We start from the raw sequence: 13572 nt of genomic DNA, 5'->3' as shown, positions 1-13572 counted from the left end.
GTAACCTCAAATAGGGGAAGTCAATTCTCCAGGTTGGGTTAGGCAATGAGAGAACGTCCGAAAACGAACTCAAGAGAACAGAATCTCGTACCAGGGATCAAAACAGAGAAGAATCCTATCTTCCAGTTAAGAACCCCTAATACAGGACTGTCTGCTAGACCCATAACGAGGAAATTGTAAAACAATAACCTTTACAAGATCTAGGGAGGCTAGCCTCCTGAACAGCAACTAGCCCTACTGGAATACCGACAAGCTAACTCAGTTGCCGGTATAAAACCAGGTAGCCAGATGCCTAACACAGACTTACTCTGATGTCCCGTCCCCAACTCCAAACTCACTGCTGACAAGCTACTCAGTTGCCAGCTCAGAGAAAAGGAGAGAGAAACGAAACGCCCCAGTAAATTTACCCAACCACAGGTAACAGTAAATTAACTGAGGATAGCCTAGGCTAATCAGAGGGAAAGGGAATTACTCTTAGATCTCATAGAGATAGTATTGACTTAAAGGGGTATAAGAGATATCTATCTTCCCCCCAAAAGACAATACAAGAATAATGAGGACATATAAAGTATACAAAAGCACTAAAGCTATTAAGCTAAAAAGCATAGAGAAACGTTCTACGTAACTCTAGTATACTAGTATGGAAGAGGAAAATAAACAAATTTTTCGCTTCGCTCAAAATCTATTTTTGGGTGAGATTGCCATGACGTCCTGATGGAAGGTTCCTTCAGTAGCTTCCTAGGGTATATTTAACTACAGTGGATATTCCCAGAAAATTAAACTAAAGGTTATCACAGAATTCTAACTTCTGGTGCGAGTACCCTGAAGGTTTCCCTCTAGGATATCGTATATCAACAGGGGACGCATGTATTAACACGCCACATAGCTATCTGCACCCCATATAGAGTTAACACTTCAATATGGAAAGGTGGCTGAGTAACTGAGGAGCCGTTCCAAAGTTACTCTCATCCGTGGCTACTTTTGGTACTCGAGAAGTAAACAAACGGGCGCCATTGCTAAATGACGTCACGTCCGTCCTCATCCTTTCGCCTGTAGCTTCTACGCTAAGTCAGATTTTTCCCAGGTGCGATATGTGGCCCCGTACGAGGACCCCAAGGCAGAAGCAGTGGATGCCATGTCCCTGGATTGGAACAGATGGTCCAGGATGTACCTGTTCCCTCCTCCCAACCTTCTGCTGAAAGTCCTATCCAAACTGAGAACCTTCAAAGGGACAGCGGCCCTAGTGGCTCCCAAGTGGCCCCGGAGTAATTGATATCCCCTGGTCCTCGAGCTGCAGCCCACGCTGATCCCCCTACCGGGCCCAGTTCTCTCTCAACAAGTACTCGAGGAGTACAAGACTGAGTCTACCAGATGGCAGTACGAATCTTCCTGGAGAAAGTGGGTCTCCTCCGTCAAGGCAAAAAATCCTACGGAAATCACCATTGATTTTTGCATGTCCTTCTTCATTCACCTTCATGGACAAGGCTTAGCGGCCAACACAATTTCCACTTGTAAATCGGCTTTGACTAGACCACTCCTATACGCCTTCTAGATTGATAGATTGATCTGTCCAGCGATATCTTCAATAAACTGCCAAACGCATGCGCTAGACTACGCCCAGCACCCCCACCAAAACCTATCTCCTGGTCCCTGGACAAGGTGCTCCATTTTGCTTCTAGCCTGGACAACGATTCGTGCCCTCTGAAAGACCTGACTCAAAAAGTTATCTTCCTTTTTGCTCTCGCCTCGGGAGCCCGAGTCAGTAAAATAGTGGCATTATCAAGAGAAGAGAGTCATATCCTGTTCGCCGAGACAGGAGATCTTACCCTCTTCCCCGATCCGACGTTTCTCGCCAAGAATGAACTACCCACCAAGAGATGGGGCCCTTGGAGAATCTGCCCCCTGAAGGATGATGTCTCTCTATGCCCAGTGGAGAGTCTTAAGGTCTATCTTCGAAGAACTTCAGACTTCGGTGGAGGACAACTCTTCAAACGAGAAACATCGGGTAGTGACCTGTCACTGAAACAACTAAGAGCGAAAATCACCTACTTCATTCGCAGAGCGGATCCTGACAGTACACCCGCAGGTCACGATCCTAGAAAAGTCGCTTCTTCTCTGAACTTCTTCCAGAGTATGGATTTCGAAAGCCTCAAGAGCTTTACAGGCTGGAAATCATCGCGCGTTTTCTTCAAGCACTACGCAAAACAAGTGCACGAAGTGAAACATTTCGTGGTAGCTGCAGGTAGTGTTATGAAACCTGCTGCTTAAATCTGCATAGAACAGTGAGTTACTTGGGACTCTAACTCTACGGGTGCCTGTGTTGACCCTATTGTGATACATAGTGATTTAATGGACACTTAGTGTTTCTAATAGACTGTTCTTTACCAAGGTGAAATGTCATAGACTTTACATGAGTGCCACATGCCCTAGGGCATGGAGTGTTTTCTTTGAACTTTAAAAGACTGGCGTTCCTCTGGAACTTGTGTTTCTAAAAAGCAAACTTTTCTTTTCAGAATCAAGATTACCGTCTTTCATTTCTATGTACATTATTCTTTATTATTGTAAATAAATTCTATAATCATTATTGTAATTACTTCTATAATGATCTGCAATCCTAAAAATAAGATGTCTATTTTATTTCCATGTGCGTCTCCTTTCGGTCCTATTCCTTATCAAGAAATATACGATTGTTATAGTTTCATTTACCTCTTTAATGATGACCAAAAAGAATAATATAAGTAATTATGTTATATACTCACTCATGCCTTGATAATATTCCTATTCGAATATTAACCTTTGTCCTGTCTCCGAGACCAGCATGATCTCTCCTCCAGGGGAGTAGTAATTATGTTATATACTTACTTATGCCTGATAATATTCCTACCCGAATATTAACCTTTGTCTTGTCTCCGAGTCCAGCATGATCTCTCCACCGGGTGAGTAGCTCTTCAATGATCGCTTCGAGATGTTCCTATTGTCCACCAGGGCTTCCCTGCCAGGGGGCAGGAAGCTAGTTCATCATAGAATCTATGGTTAGGACATGTTCTATAATACTGTTCGAAGCCCTTGGCACTTGGATTAAAGGGGAAAAATCCACGATACATTAATTCTCTGGTACACTTCCATCAAGACATCATGGCTTGAGCCCAAAAAACGGATTTTGAGCGAAGCGAAAAATCTATTTTTGGGTGAGATAGCCATGATGTCCTGATGGACCCTCCCGTCTATTCTAGTTCAGCCTTTCAGACCCCTCCCTGACCTGTATCGCGGAGATTGGTAGAAGCTGAGCTCAGGATGAGGACAGACGTGACGTCATTTAGCAATGGCGCCCGTTTGTTTACGTCTCGAGTACCAAAAGTAGCCACGGATGAGAGTAACTTTGGAACGGCTCCTCAGTTACTCAGTAATATCTTAATTATATCAAATATTGCCTGAGCTTCAATAAAACTTTACCAGGAAGGTTATATCATGCATGAGGTGTGATGGTGCCTAGGCTAGAAGCCCAGCACTCGTGAGGCTCGAATTGATAGCCAAATTCACGACAACAATGACATAATATAAAAATCCCTAGCTAAAATACTAAATAGCTAAAGTCATTAAAGCAAATAAGCCGGGAATATCGTTCTTGCTAACTAAATGAACAAAAGAACGATCGCGTTCATGACGTCATCCGGCTGGCAGCAGCTCTTGTTACGTTAATTACGATATCAATCGAAAAGCAAAACTGGCAAGAGCTTACATTTACACAATTAAAAGATATTACTTAACTTTCCAGAAGCTGATGAAGCAGGGGAATCCATCACAGCGATGAAAAAGCTTCGAAAATAGCGAGATAACACAGGAAAAAATACTGGCCACCAAAGCTACAAACGAAAGAATGGTTTGGTGGCGCAGTACGGTGTCGATTGGCCGAACTATTTACAGTACATTAGGAGAGTCGAGTTGTTTACCTCTTTAACGACTCTCCTATTTTTCTTGCCACTTTCCCTCTCGAAGTGAAAGGCTATTCGTGGTGTAAATAGCTATGAGATGTGTCAAGATACGTCCTTACGTGATATCCCTTGGAGAAATTTAAGGGATACTCGCTCCAGGAGTTAGAATTCTGGGTACCTTCGGTAAATTCTCTGGGATATATCACTGTAGTCACATATAACTTAGGAAGCTACTAATGAAGGAACTTCCATCAGGACGACATGGCCTAAGCCCAAAAATACTTCCTAAGTGTATCGAATTAGATTTATTAGAAATTATAGTGCATGATACCTTACCGAATAATCATTGAGAAATTTATTATTATTTAAATATGACTTTTTATTACAGTTGCTCTGATGGTAAAATATGAAAATTGGTGGATGACAACTTTTATCAATACTTTATGGCATTTTTATGTTATCTTTCAGGGAGGAATTGATAGTGGAAACAACTCTATCCCCTTAACAACATATGTGATGATTTCCTTACTAGAAGCTGCTGAGGATCCTTCAAGTCCTACCATTGAATTAGCTCAAAAGTGTATCATTTCTAATGTCTCTTCTGATCCATACACATTGGCCTTAAAGGCTTATGCCCTCACCCTTGCAAAGCATTCTCGGGCTCAAGAAACAATCGACGAATTACTTAAGCTCGCTGTCGTGACGAAGAACGCTACTTACTGGGAGCTACCAAAATCCCCAAGTGAGTGAATTTCATCCTTTTTCTCTCTTATTCCATCTTATTTGTTCATGTGCTTCAACACTCATTTAGTTATTGCTATTGGATGTATTCAAAACCTAATGGGGGGAAAAGCAGACCCTGACCCTTGGCATTTCAGGCCATGGTACTTTCATAAAATCTGGTTCCTCCTACACGCTTCATCTATTGGCCTTGCCTCCTAGGAGGTTTACACTATCACCCTCATCCTAGGCCTCACGCAATTCTCAAGTGTCCAACTAAAGGTTTAGATTAAATATCAAGAATATATCAAACTTGATGATATTATATGAATTCATTGCAAGTGGAAGCCTACTGTATGTGTGTGTTTGTGTGTGTACACACACACACTCAAACATGTATATGTATATATATATATATATATATATATATATATATATATATATATATATAATATATATATATATATATATATATATATATATATATATATGATGGGTACCCAAATTCACACTATTATATTGCTTTAAAGTCTCAATATTATATAAAAACTTTTATTATTTCTCAACTCATCAGTTTTTTTCTATATTTTTGGGTACTTTCAATACACAGAGGATGTTATTTTTAAAACCAGTTGGTTTCCTTATGGTTAACTAATGATTAACATTGTTTAATCAAACATATTCTATTGACAATACTTAACATGGCTTAATTTTGTGTGCATATTGATATTTCATTGTCAAAATCTAATTGCTATCAATTTATTTTCCTTAGGTAAAAGTAAAGCAGTTGAACTTGAAACAGCTGCTTATGCCATATTGGCCTTTGTGGAACATGACTTTGAAACGTATGAACCACAAGTGCGAAAGATTGTGAAGTGGATCATGACCCAGAGGAATGGATACGGCGGATTTTATTCAACTCAGGTAAAATCTGTCAGATTTAATCGGTGCATTGAATAGCATATGAGAGTAAATGTGAGCAACGTAAAAGTCGTATTTTTTAAAGGGGTATGAAATCACATCATCTTAAAAATAAACAAACACTATGAAACAGGTCTCAAATGCCCTGCCTTAGATTTACTAGCATTTTTAAATATTATCTAACTAAAACTTTTTTTAAAGGGACATGAAACTAATAGTTTTACCTATTACAGGACACTGTTATGGCTCTCCAGGCTATGGCCAAGTATGAATCTTTCCTCCACCAAGGGCCTTTGGATGTAACAATTACAATGGAAGCTAAAAATGTATCTCATTCCTTCTCCGTAAACGATTCCAATAATCTTCTACAACAGATGGTGGGACTTGTAACGTTCCCAACTAATATCACTTTTGGTATGGAGGGACAAGGATGTGCAGTAGTACAGGTAACGTACATTATAATTTCAGTTTAACTACAGCCTTGGTTTTATTTTGGCAATTTTACAAAGTTTTTTCATTGTGAAATGTGTGCTGGGACGCAAAAAATAGATATATTTTTAACCAATTATAACTAATTATAAATCTATTTTTAACTAATTATCATACAACAAAAGTATAGTACAACAAAGTCTTTCCCTCTCCAGGCCGTCTACCGGTACAACATTCCAGAGCCTGAAGCCAGCGATGCCTTTGATCTCACAGTAAATTCAAGAACAGCATTAGACAATAATTGCAAGACTAAACTCATCACTGCATGTGCATCTTATCAACTCCCAGATGGTAAATCCAACATGGCCGTCATTGAAGTGAATTTAGTCTCCGGCTACATTCCAGAAAAGGAGGATCTCAAGTTGATCGTAAGCAAAAACCCCTCGGTCATCAAACGATATGAAGTTGATGGCAGCAAAGTATCTTTTTACATTGAGGAGTTAACAGCCGAGGCAACGTGCATCAACTTTAAGATAATTAGGGAAGTAGATGTTGAAAATGTGAAACCAGGGACTGTTCTGGTCTACGACTACTATCAACCCGAGTTCTTCATTTCAGAGGTAAGATATGTTATTCGGAGGTATCATGTGTATTCTGAAATGCTATAATTACTTTATCTAACTTATCAATAATAGTTTGATTACATTGAGGTAATGCTTCTATAAGTTTTCATTATTCAAGTATGTAGAGAACACTTTCATACTCATAGAAATGTATACTGTACATCAATATTTTGGTAATTCAGGAGAATTGGAACTCAATGGAATTTGTAAAACATCTCTTATATCAATAGTTTCAATAAATCTACTTGCAAAGTCTTCGACTATAGAAATGTTATTGAGAAATTTCAGCAGAGGTTGACCACTAAGAACATGTCAAATGTACACAATGGCCATATTTTCAGACTTCTATATCCTTTTCCTCGTAAAAAGGAAATACATTGTAAAAGGAATAAGTGTTTGAAGAAACATGCATGAATTGTTTTGAGGTACTTAGACAAAAATTCAAATACTGTAGAGGTTGTGAGGAGAATTTGTGGTTGTGTGACAGAGTACTTTTTATGATGTTTGTATGTTTAGGTAGGAAGTTCTATTAACCATAATAATTACCTGGAACAGAGATGTATAATCATTAGTAATTATTTCTCAGCTGATCCCATCTTCGTTGATATTTGCTTGATGGATAATAATACGTTGGTATTAATAAAATACGTCTTTAATGTATAAAAGACTACATTATGAACTTCACTTTGTGACAGCTGACTCTCAAGTGTATATGGAGCGTCTTACACAAATCTCACAAACCAAAACATTGCTAAACAAAAGAGCATCGCTCTGAAAAGACTTAAATCCTACTCCAGCATAAATCATAAAGAATCACATCTTATCTGAGGTAACCAACAAATGTTTGAATCCTAATACCAAAACAAATCATTACTCTTATGATCAAAGCATAACATGTCTTATTCATGCAATATGATGCAATGTTGCGCAATACCTGAAACACTTGAAATAATATAGTACATTGTTACAATAATACATAACAGTCTCCTCCCCCTTAACTTGACATTGTAAAAATATTCATAAATCTAATCTCTCAGGGGGCTTTCCTCTGTTAATCCTATTAGGAAGCACTTTAACCTCATCTTGTACTGGTACATGAATTGGTTCTGAATCTACATTGGATGTTGGACCATCTTGGTTAATACTTGACTCATTTGATCTAACAACTTCTTTAAGTTTCTCATCTCTAACATTCACATGCTCTACTGTCTTTCTGTTTAACGGCTGTAATTGATCAACATGACGTTTTACAACATTATCACCAACACGAACATCATAATGTAAATTTCCTATCTCTCTTACAATCTCTCCTGGTACCCACTTCTCTGGAGTGTTGTACGATCTTACCATGACATCAGACAAAGGTAAAAAATGTCTTACATTAGGAAGCTTTGCTATTTGTTTATACCCTTTATCTTCTAAATCACTTTGCAAACTTGGATACAACAAATCTAACTTACACCTTATCCTCCTTCCCATTAACAAATTTGAGGGTGCCACGCCTGTTGTGCTGTGCGGCGTTGTTCTATAAGACAATAAAAATTTTGACACATGCAAAAATATATTACTTGAATTTGCTCTTCTACACTTCATATTGTGTTTAAATGTTTGAACAAATCTTTCAGCCTCTCCATTAGTAGATGGATGATATGTAGCTGAAAATGTATGCTTAATACCATTGACATTACAAAATTCTTTAAACTCTTGTGAAGTAAATTGTGGACCATTATCTGTAACAATTCTTTCTGGAATACCATGCGTTGAAAAAATTTGCATTAACTCTTTTATTGTGGCGTAAGACGTTGTCGTCTTCATTGGGATAATTTCTGGCCACTTACTGTAAGCATCTACTACTATCAAAAACAAATAATTCAAAAAAGGACCTGCAAAATCTATATGCACTCTTTGCCATGGAAACCTGGGCAACTCCCACGGGTGCATTCTAGCAAATTGAGGATTGTTTTGTTGCATAACACAATTCATACAATTCTTTATATAACATTCCACATCTTTATCTACACCTGGCCACCATACAAAAGTTCTCGCAATTGACTTTGATCTTACAATACCTTGGTGATCAGCATGTATTTCAGACAAAACCTTATTTCTCAGTGAATTGGGAATAACTACCCTGGAACCTCTCATCACTATTCCTTGTGTCACACTCAGTTCATACCATATATCCTTATACGGTTTACAATTTTCCTCCTTTCCACATAAGTCCCTACCTGTCATTAAACTCTCCAAAACCTTACTAAGTACTGGGTCTTGCTTGGTACTGTGTGCTACATCTTTTGCAGTTATTGGTACACTACATACTGAAATTAATAAAACACTGTCATCATACTCTTCTGGAGCTTTGTCTACGGGTAATCTGGATAAAGCATCTGCATTACCCATATTTGATGTTGGACGGTATTCTATATCATAGTGGTACGCTGCTAACGTAACTGCCCAACGTTGTAGTCTTGCAGCTACCAACGTAGGTAAACTTGCTTTTGGACCCAATATTGCTAATAAAGGTTTATGATCTGTAACAAGTGTGAACTTTTCCCTACCATAAAGATACATATGGAATTTTTTAACTCCATAAACTAATGCTAAACCTTCCTTTTCTATTTGAGAGTAATTCCTTTCTGCCTTGTTCAATACTCTAGAAGTGAATGCAATTGGTTTTTCTGTTCCATCTGGCATTACATGAGATAATACTGCACCTAGACCTATGTTTGATGCATCACAAACTAATTTAACTGGTAAATCCATTCGATAATGTACTAAGAATGTAGGTGATGTTATTTCCTGCTTGATTCTTTCAAAAGATTCCTGACACTCTTTTGTCCACTTCCATTCTACACCCTTATTCAACAGATTATACAATGGATGTGCAATTGTAGACAAATTCTGAATGAAATTCCCATAAAATGTTACTAAACCTAGAAATGATTGTAATTCCTTAACATTTTCTGGCACTTTTGTTGATTGTACAGCTTTAATCTTCTCTTTAGTTTTGTGAATACCCTTGCCATTTATTACAAAACCTAAGTATTCCACTGAATCAACTTCTAAAATACATTTGTTCTTATTTACTCTAATATTATGTTCCTTCAACTTCTTCAGAACTGTTCGCAATCTCTCTCTATGTTCTCTTGTGTCTTTACCCGCAATTAAAATATCATCTATAAAAATGAATACTCCTTGCATTCCTGAAAAAATCTTATCCATAGTTTGTTGCCATATAGCTGGACTACTTGCAACTCCATAAGGTAATCTCTTTGGCCTAAACAAACCTAAGGATGTATTTACTGTACATAATTCTTGTGAAGTTTCATCCATGGGAAGCTGTTGAAATGCTTGTCTTAAATCTAATTTAGAAAAAACACTGCATCCTGACATAGTTGCAAACATGTCTTTCGGATTTGGTAAGGGATGTTGAGCTACTTGCAGTTGTGGATTTAACGTTACTTTGTAATCTCCACACAACCTAACCTGTCCACTTTCCTTCACAATAGGAACTAATGGTGTAGCCCAATCTGAATATGTGACCTTTTCCCAAGAACCTTCACTTTCTAATCTCTTGATTTCTGTTTCAACTGCACTTTTCAATGCATATGGTACTGGTCTCGGAGCAAAAAATCTAGGAGAACTGTCAGGTTTCAAAACTAAAATTGCCTTTGCGTTCTTTACTGTACCTATTTTATCTTCAAATACGTCTTGAAACTCTGATAGGATATCATTCATAGACATTTCATTTTTGTTTTCATCTTGTCTACCTGCAACCTTCAAAATACTAGGCCAATCTAACTTCAAATACTGTAGCCAATCTAAACCTAGCAAAGTTTGTCCATTACCTTTTACTACTGTTAATGGCATTCTCTCTAATTTCTGTTCTTTGTACTGTACTTCTACGTTCGAAACACCTATTACCTGAATATCAAAACCATTATAACTTTTCAAAACTCTATTTGTACCTTCTAATAACAAATTAGGAATGCCTTTAGCCATTTTCTCAGACATAATTGATACATCGGCTGCTGTGTCAACTTGCATCAAAATTGGTTTACCATTTATGATTACTTCTACCATGATATGTTTCTTTGCACCTTTATTGACTGAATTTATGTGAAACGCAAAATCAGTTTCTGAACTAACCTGATTATCATGAACATTTTCCTCATTATTCTCTTGACCCATAGTATCAACTGTAGCATTTATTTTCTTTGCGTACTGTTTAGGAAATCTACAAGCAGTTGCAAAATGACCTAGCTTTCTGCAATTCTGGCATGTCTGTCCAGTAGCAGGGCATTTCTTTGCTTCGTATGCAAGATGATCAGTTTTACCACACCTAAAACACTTGGGTTTTTCCTGTTGTCTCTGTGTATAACCCTGATTCTGATATTTATGAACATTAGTGTTAGGCACTTTTCTATGACTAGGCTTTGTCATATTCCTTCTCTGATTCTCATTGGTTTTCCACTTAGAACCTACTGTATTAATTTTAGAATTTTCCATTCTATTGCTTGTAGAACTACCTATTATGTGACTTTGCCTATTTGATGTTTCTAAAGCTCTGCCTGTTATCAATACCTTTTCTAATGTTAAATCTTTATCTTGCAATAATTTCTTTCTTAGCTCTTCTGATGTGCAATGTGCAATTACTTGATCTATGATAACATTCTCTAACTCTAGAAATTCACATGAAACAGCTAAATTCTTTAGTCTAGTCACAAATGCATCTAAACTTTCATTTTCTTTCTGATAAGCTTGCGCTGAAAACTGGTATCTTTCAAAAAATTTATTGACTTGAGGAGCAAAATATGTGGTAAGAGCCTTAATTGCAGCTTCACTTGTGTCATCTGTAGGCTGCAAAGTCTTAAACACTTCCCGAACTTCCCTACCTGCTGTATGAAGTAATAATGCCTTCTTTTGTGCATCCTTCATGTTCCCTAATGCTTCTAAATAAATCTTAAATTCCTCACACCACTGTTGCCATCGTGTTGCAACAGAATTAGGCTCAGCAGTGACGCTAAAAGCTTGAGGTGCTTCGATGTTAAAAGGCATTTTGTTTGCTTACCTTGTGGTAGGTTAAGTTGCAGTCACAAGTATACTTCCTACCTACCCAACTTAAAATTTCACCCTTTTGTGTATTTGATGAAATTCCTATTCTGCTGCTGGTAAAATCTTCATTGGGCGATTTTACTCTTGATTTCCAATGTAAGAAGACCTTCTCTTGTGCTGGCCGTCTTTGTACATAGGCTCCAATGCTTCTCCCTGCTTGCTTCTCCCTGCTTGTCCGTCGTCCTCAAACGTCGGTCGCCAAAATATGATGTTTGTATGTTTAGGTAGGAAGTTCTATTAACCATAATAATTACCTGGAACAGAGATGTATAATCATTAGTAATTATTTCTCAGCTGATCCCATCTTCGTTGATATTTGCTTGATGGATAATAATACGTTGGTATTAATAAAATACGTCTTTAATGTATAAAAGACTACATTATGAACTTCACTTTGTGACAGCTGACTCTCAAGTGTATATGGAGCGTCTTACACAAATCTCACAAACCAAAACATTGCTAAACAAAAGAGCATCGCTCTGAAAAGACTTAAATCCTACTCCAGCATAAATCATAAAGAATCACATCTTATCTGAGGTAACCAACAAATGTTTGAATCCTAATACCAAAACAAATCATTACTCTTATGATCAAAGCATAACATGTCTTATTCATGCAATATGATGCAATGTTGCGCAATACCTGAAACACTTGAAATAATATAGTACATTGTTACAATAATACATAACACTTTTTAGTAGAATCTTGCTTAAGAAGGAATGTATATATTGCAAGAAATTTATGATTTCATAAGATGAAACTTTGTACAGAATGTATGCCTGAAGGGTATATTTGGATATATAAAGGTCATGTATGTAGTTAGCTGCCAAACCTACCATTTTCCTTTAAAAAATTACACAATGTTAGTAATGAAGACTAAGAAAGCTATGAAATAAGCGACAGCACTCAATGAGAAATGCCAAGGACCCTTTTCCACCCTATTTGTTATAATATTCTTTCTTCCTCGGAATACCATTGATGGGCTATCCCAGTTATATAGTTGACAGATGGTAATATCACATTTCAGGGCCTATAAGACTTTTATCAGTCAAATCAATGGTTGGTAATAATGTTTTACCACTCAAAATTATTGTTGGTAACGATGCTCTGCCATCTCATGTGCCGAGGGATCGTGGAAATAATACAACTTGCAGTTATTGTGTAAGAAAGGTATTTAAAAGCTACCTATTTTTTCCCCTGCAGAATTACATCTTACCAGCCCCAGAAGATTGCCGGCGGATATAGAAGCATCTCTCTTCCGTGGCCTTCGATGGATAATTTCAAGAGAATTTCTTTTTAAAGTATGACTTGAGTGACACTAAAACAAGACTCAAGATTTTCTTTTACAAAGAAATAGTTAGTGTGCATTGTGTGATAAGAATGAATTTTGCAGTTTCAAATCAAATTATGTTATAGACTTTATTTTCCTGATCGGGTTTTGGATTTTTCAAATAATGGGTTAATGTCATCAATAAAATGTTAAAAATATATTGAATATGTTTAAGTGCCCAAGAGTAAGGTAACAGGAGTAATGTTGATGTAAGCCATTTGTCTTGAGATACAATTGGAAATACATTCTTGGTTTGAAAATCTCTGCTGAAAGAGGGAATACAATGGCAAAGCAAAGTGAGAAGCTTAGTCTGAGTAAATTTCAGGAGCTTCTTTTTGCCGATGATAAACCTTCCTCAGGAAGGGTGTATGTTCTGAGGGGACAATTAACTGAATTGTCGTCAAAATTCAGATTCGACCATGAAGAAGAAATTCTATTTGAATTACAGAAAAACATAAGTTTTTGGTTGAAAAAAGGAGGAAGAAGGAGTTGTTGTTGATGT

General features: G+C 37.2%; 1 protein-coding gene across 1 annotated transcript in view; it reads left to right on the top strand.

Moving 5' to 3' along the window:
* The window catches only part of LOC137647002 (alpha-1-inhibitor 3-like), a 126509-nt gene extending 113272 nt beyond the window's left edge, over positions 1 to 13237 (top strand). Inside the window, exons 23-27 of the mRNA XM_068380109.1 lie at positions 4401 to 4674; positions 5425 to 5576; positions 5807 to 6019; positions 6218 to 6622; positions 12944 to 13237. Coding sequence (XP_068236210.1) covers positions 4401 to 4674; positions 5425 to 5576; positions 5807 to 6019; positions 6218 to 6622; positions 12944 to 12985 — 1086 coding nt within the window. The 3' untranslated portion in view covers positions 12986 to 13237. The remainder of the gene's footprint in view (positions 1 to 4400; positions 4675 to 5424; positions 5577 to 5806; positions 6020 to 6217; positions 6623 to 12943) is intronic.
* Positions 13238 to 13572: the final 335 nt, after the last annotated feature.

Source organism: Palaemon carinicauda, chromosome 9, assembly GCF_036898095.1.
Source record: "Palaemon carinicauda isolate YSFRI2023 chromosome 9, ASM3689809v2, whole genome shotgun sequence".
In the NCBI taxonomy this organism is placed as follows: domain Eukaryota; kingdom Metazoa; phylum Arthropoda; class Malacostraca; order Decapoda; family Palaemonidae; genus Palaemon; species Palaemon carinicauda.
The sequence above is the reverse complement of the archived record's forward strand: the minus strand, read 5'-3'. Positions and strand labels throughout refer to the sequence as shown.